General features: G+C 37.6%; 1 protein-coding gene across 1 annotated transcript in view; it reads left to right on the forward strand.

Annotated features, from left to right (window-relative positions):
• The window catches only part of LOC125032334 (39S ribosomal protein L21, mitochondrial-like), a 7704-nt gene extending 1999 nt beyond the window's left edge, over positions 1 to 5705 (forward strand). The window contains exons 3-4 of the mRNA XM_047623431.1: positions 3556 to 3726; positions 5552 to 5705. Coding sequence (XP_047479387.1) covers positions 3556 to 3726; positions 5552 to 5655 — 275 coding nt within the window. The 3' untranslated portion in view covers positions 5656 to 5705. The remainder of the gene's footprint in view (positions 1 to 3555; positions 3727 to 5551) is intronic.
• The last annotated feature ends 867 nt before the right edge of the window (positions 5706 to 6572 follow it).

The following is a 6572-nucleotide window of genomic DNA, read 5'->3' on the forward strand; positions in this document are numbered from 1 at the left end:
TTTTTCAACTAGTCTGAATCTTGGTATGAAAATTGAGGCTAGTTCTAGTTACCAATCCATCTGAAGAATTATCCACATCATTATGGCCCACAATTTTTATTAATGACTGTATTCAGGGTTTTTTCCTTCCTCCTCAAAAGCTGATTTACAATATCTAATCAGTTTTGATCTATGCTTCTCATGAGTAGAGATTGAACTTTCTGTTTGATATTTACGGTTATGTAAATGCCAAACAGATATATGTAAGATTACCTTGTAAACACATATACTTATTTACACATAATAGCATGCATATAAACATAAACAAGCAGCTTGAAACAAATAGGTACCATTAGACTGTACCTTTATGAGGGGGTGCTGAAAAGTTCCTGGCTTTGGTAATAGAAAATGTAGGATGATCAATGATTCATGATTTTAATCAATATACTTCTCTTTCAGATCCATACACTTGTTGCAGTAATATTCAAATTATTCAAACCAAAAATACCATACCATACCCCAGTGGCTACAATCTTTTCAAGATCAAAGTCTGATTCCATTTCTTCTCTGTATTTCTCAGTTTTTGGAATAGATGGCAGGCAGAGGGGGCCATCTGGACATTAAGCCAGGATGGTCCACCAATTTTTTGGAGGTTTCATGTAGTTTGTGTATTAGTGCACTGTTCTTCAAAAACAAAAAAACAAGGCTCAACTTCTCATGGTATTTGTGTTCCAAAATTTCTCACAATTTGTCCAGCAGGGACATGTAATACATGTCAGTTTGATGATGTAATCCTTCAGCAGGTTTTTGAGAGGAGTACTCCATGTTTGTACCAGATCAGTTAGGTATTCTTATTGGGAGGCACTGAATCCCTGTGTTCACCACTCCACTGATTACTGTTGGTTTGGAGGTACTACCAATGAGCCAGGTTTCATCCATGGTGAAGACAGGCCATAAAATCCTCCTTTTCTGCTACAAACATGTCCAGAGTTGCATTTGATTGCATCTTTTAGATGAATTGCTGATTTGTGATCAGGCATTTTGACTCCCACTTCACAGACAGCTTCCACATGTCCAGAGAGTTTTGGATAATTTGGCAACTCTTTCAAGAGTAATCCCCAGAGCCTCAGCTATGGTTTTAGCTGAAATCTGGCAGTCCTAGAGGATCATGATGTGAACAGTAACAACTCTGCCCTCCATGGTCATGGAAGTTGGCTCTCTAGACAAGGGTTTATCCAAGACCTCAGAGTAACCAGTCAGAACTGTGACTCTCAGGCTTTTATTGTGAAATATGAGAGGCAGTCATCCTTCAAAGGTTTATTCATGTCATTGTGTATTTCCTCTACACCTCTGCCTGCCTTGTAGGAATGGGAGTTGCCACTTTTACTGGACTCCACTGTAGGAGCTACCAATTTGCGTTACTCATGCAAAATGATTGAAAGATATGTTGCATATCTTAAATACATGTTCTGTATTGTTCTTTTGAATAGTTGCCCTACCTACCATGTAAAGTTAATAACTTCTACCCATTCATAATACCCTCAAAGCCAGGAACCTTTTCATAATCTCACCATCACAGTGATCCAAGGTTTTTTTTTTTCTTGAAAGTGAAAGGATTATTCTTACAAACTGATTGTCATATTTTGATACAGCAAACAGTATTAGATTTTTTTTATTTTTTTTTTTCTCTCTCTCTCTTTGTATAGGAGTGTCCAGTAAGCAGGTGATAAAACATGGAAAATTTGCAAATATTGTGAAAACATTTCTGATGGGGGGGGGGGGGGGGATTCTATTGTGAAAAAAATTATAAGAAAGGTAGAAAGAAAGTTAAACCTGCATAGGGGACAGGGCTGGATTAACCATTAAACAAGTAAGCACGTGCTTAGGGCATCAAGGAAGGAAGGGGGAACCAAATACTTAATTAGATATCATTAATATGAAAAGTACCTAAATTAAGATATTCAGATTTCATCTAGGTAACACAACACATTGTATTCTATGCTGCATGTACTTACATACCTAACTATGGGAGAGCTGAGTTAGACATCTGCACTGGAAAAATCGACTCTTCCAGCTGGGTCATGTATTTCAGTGAGCAATTTTCGTTAATACTTCATTAAAACAAGTTAATTTTGGGGAAACCTGAATCGGTTATCAATGGAAAAGTTTACTCTTCGTCGCAAGACTGGAAAACCACCATTAGAAAAGTCAGAATTTCGCTAATATCTTGTTGAAAACAAGTTCATTTCTGTTAAAGTTTAATTAATATAACAGCCATATGTGTAAATATTTCAATAAGTAAGTACTCATTATTATGTTTATATTTTGAATTACACATATATGGTTAGGGCCTAATCTGACCCTGATGGGGAAACTATGAATCCAAATATTTAAAAAATATTTGTAGTTCAGAATATGGTTACTTAGGTCTTTTCACAATAAAGTGTGGCAAAGGGATAATAGCTGTTTGACAGCTATTATCTTGCTGCACTTCTGCACTTCAGCCAAATTTAAAATGTAGGTTACAGGATAAAAAAAAGAAAATAAGAAGAAAACATCCTGCCAAAACTTATATCACATTGTAAAGAACATATTTTATTTATGAAAGAAAAAAAATGAATAAAATCTGTGATGTCTATTTTAGTATAGAATTTAAACTGATGATGCTATGAGGGCAGATAAACATCAAGGATTAAATCGACTGTCATTCCTGATCGTACTTTTTTATTACTAGTATTGGTAACATAATGTCAATAACAGTACTACTATTGAAATAATTTGTAAAATCCCCAAAAAATCAGGAAATGATGTAATCAAGTGAGGCGAGGTAAGCCTACTAATTGCTTCATTGATAGTGAAGTGTAAGGCTATCTATGTCTTAACAAAATGAATCAATTTAAATCATATTTGATATGGCATTTATGTGCTGCTTCTCCTGGCATCAATGGGTTATATGTTTCTCAAAGTCAGATTTTGGTTAGCATTAATAAAAAAAATTTCTAAGACTATATAAATCACGACCAACTTGGTTTTTCTAATGTGTGTATATATATTTTACTTTTAGATATTGCAAATGAGAAATTTTTATTCAAAGAATTTTAACATAAAAAAGATATACCAGTAAAGAATAGCTTAACCCCAAAACATGCCATGCCCACTTTGAGTTTACCTTATTGTTTTTACACATAGATGGCTTCACTTGTACTAAGTCGCCAATGAGCCAATTATGAGTTCTACTTGTCTCACCTGTTTACCCTTTTCCTTGATTTATGAAAATATTTTATCTTTTCTTTTATTGCTACTAATGTCAATAACATTATAGTAATTATAATGTTATGATATAAAGAGCACCATCAATATTGATAGCATTAATATTTTTTTTTTTTTTTAATAAAAAAAAGGTCACAAGGTCTACCAATTGACTCCTTTGTGGCTAAGCACTAGCAGAGCCATCTATGTGCAGAGACACTTCACAAAAAAATACAAAAAGACCACAGCATTTTCCTGGTAATGTTGGGTTATTGTACATACATTTAATGCACTTGTCTTAGATTGCATCAAACTCTCTTCCCACAGATGTGATAAGCAAGGTGAACAACCAGATCGTCCAAAGAAGTCATGGAAGATTATTTGCTGTAGTATATATCCACGGCCATCAGCATTTGGTAACCCCAGAGGATTTGGTTATTGTGCAGGGTGTTTTCCCGCCCTCCATTGGAGACGTCATCAGGCTAGAGAAGGTTTGCTTTTGATTTGAGTCCTGTTAAGAGTGTTTTCCAAATCACAAAAGTAAATGAGTTTTATGAGTCTTGCAGTAAAGTAAGGTGTTTTATGAGTCTTGCAAGTAGTTTTTTATTTTGAATAGCATGAGGTTGGCCTTCCTAAAGGGAGTTTTGAATGTATTTTTGGTGAGTGACTTTGAAGACTATGTAGTGTCCAGGAATCTTCTGTGCATTTAGGATTAGCTGTTATCAGTATATCTGTTTGCTTTCCTTAGACTACTTAGCCTAAGCTGTAAAAGGAAGGGGGAGGAGAAGGAAAGGGGGAAAAGGAAAAGGAGAAGAGGAGAAGAAGGGAAGGAGAGGGAAGAGGAGAAGGGAAGAAGGAGAAGGAAAGAAGGAGAAGGGAAAAGAAGGAAGGGGGGGAAGAAGGGAAGGAGAAGAAGGAGAAGGGAAGAAGGAAAAGGAGAAGAAGGGGAAAAGGAAAAGGGAAAGAAGAGAAGAGGAAAAAAGGGAAAAGGGAGAAGGAGAAGAAGGAGAAAAGGGAAGAAGGGAAGGAGAAGAAGGAAAAAGGAGAAGAAGGAGAAGGAGAAGAAGAAGAAGGAGAAGGGAAAAGGAGGAAGGAGAAGAGGGAAGGAAAGGAGAAGAAGGAGAAGGAGGAAAGAAGAAAGAAGGAGAAGGAGAAGAAGGAGAAGGAGAAGAAGGAGAAGGGAAAGAAGGAGAAGAAGGAGAAGGGAAGAAGGAGAAGGAGAAGAAGGAGAAGGAGAAGAAGGAGAAGGAGAAGAGGAGAAGGCGAAGGAGAGCGGGAAAAAGGGCAAAAGAAGGAGAAGGAGAAGAAGGAGGGAGAAGAAGGAGAGGAATGGGAAGGGAAGAAGGAAGAAGGAGAACCCGGAGAGGGAAAAAGGAGACCGGAGGGAGATAGGGAAGGGGCAGAAGGGGCCCGGGGTTAAAAGGAAAGCCGGAGAAGACGAAGGACCCCAACCCCCCCCCCCCCCCAAAACCGCCCCCCCCTTCCTTTCTTTCCTTCTCCCCCCTTCTCCTTTCCCCTTTTTATCCCCCCCCTTTCCCCCTCCTTTCCCCCTTCCCCTTTCCTTTCCTTCCCCTTTTTATCCCCCTTCTCCCTTCCCCTTCCCCTTTCCTCCTCCTTTCCTCCTTTCCCCTTCCCTTCTCCTCCCTTCTCCATTTTCTTCCCCTTCTCCTTCCCCCCCTTTTTTTTCCTTTCTCTTACCCCTTCCCCCCTTCTCTTCCCCTTTCCCCTTCTTTCCCCCCTTTCCCTCCTTCTCTCTTTCCCCTTCTCTTCCCCTTCTCTTTCCCCTCCTTCTTCTCTTCTCTTCTCTTCTCTTCTCTTCTCTTCTCTTCTCTTCTCTTCTCTTCTCTTCTCTTCTCTTCTCTTCTCTTCTCTTCTCTTCTCTTCTCTTCTCTTCTCTTCTCTTCTCTTCTCTTCTCTTCTCTTCTCTTCTCTTCTCTTCTCTTCTCTTCTCTTCTCTTCTCTTCTCTTCTCTTCTCTTCTCCTCTCCTCTCCTCTCCTCTCCTCCTCCTCCTCCTCCTCCTCTTCCTCCTCCTCCTCCTTCTCCTCCTTCTTCTCCTTCTCCTTCCTCCTTCCTCCTCCTCCTCCTCCTCCTCCTCCTCCTCCTCTTCTCTAGAAGAGTGGATGAAAAGTAGAGCAGTTCACTGGAATTACAAAATAAAGACCTATCTCCATGCAAGTTTTCTTAATCTGTTGAGAAATTTATCAAAGAGTTTAATTCATATTTCTATTCATTTAACATAATTGAAAAGTTCCCCTGCCTCAGTTATTATTAGTTAATGAGAAAAATGCACACATATATAATTTTTTTTTCTCTCCATTTCAGTTAACAGGGAAACACACACCCTCTTGAGGATCAACCGCGTTGAAATCATGCAGAAGATTGATGAGGTACCAGAAGTGGATGGTGTTGATGGAAGAATATTTTAATGTTTGCAAGAAAAAGTTAGACGTTAATGTAAATAAATTTGTTAGATAAATGTGTTTTTTCTTTCATTCAAGTTTTATCCTTTTCCATTAAAATATAGTATATGGAATTTTTTAAATATTACATACTTTTTAAATTTAATACAGTATGGTACAGGGTATTTTTCTTGTCATCAGTGACATCTATATATTGCTTTATCAGACTGAAAATTATTCTTAGCTGGTTTAAAAGTTTATTCATCTAAGGCAACTTATTTTGATGTCTGTGCTGTTTTAGTATTAAAGTAGCATAATTTTTTAATAGACAGAGTTGTTAGACCTTATATTTTCAAAAATGAATTGGACAATGTATATGCCAATTTTTAAGTCAAGTGGCATTCAAATCAATGTTTTTTCTTAGATCACCTACAAGAGAAATATTATAGGATTACACAGCCTAGATGCAGATCACAAGACACTTATTACAAACATTTATCTCTTATTAGGCTTGTTTATAGAAGACAAGTAAAGTGTCCATAATAATTTCTAGTTGCAAGAGTTAAGCCCTCACACATGTACCTCTTGTCAGTGGACAGATGCTACCACTTTATCATGGAGTTACTGCACAACAAGCAAGGGATTGGGGGGAACTATTGTTTAAATGAGGGATACTATTATGATTACTAGAGGCAAGTGTTGTAGTGTGGTGGTCACCTTTTTTTTTTTATATGCCTACCAGTGAAAAGTGGCTCATGTGCAGATTTCATGTTTTCTATTTCTCTTCACAAAAATGTAGCAGCCACAGGCCATTGAATATTGGCTTGTATGCAGGGGACCAAAATGCTTTTACACGCTACAGACTGTAACATGTGCTTTGATGTGCACGGCACTGAAAAATTACTTTCAAATAAGGTGTAAGGTGACATATGCATTTCATAAAT

Source organism: Penaeus chinensis, chromosome 14 (genome assembly GCF_019202785.1).
Source record: "Penaeus chinensis breed Huanghai No. 1 chromosome 14, ASM1920278v2, whole genome shotgun sequence".
Taxonomy (NCBI): Eukaryota; Metazoa; Arthropoda; class Malacostraca; order Decapoda; family Penaeidae; genus Penaeus; species Penaeus chinensis.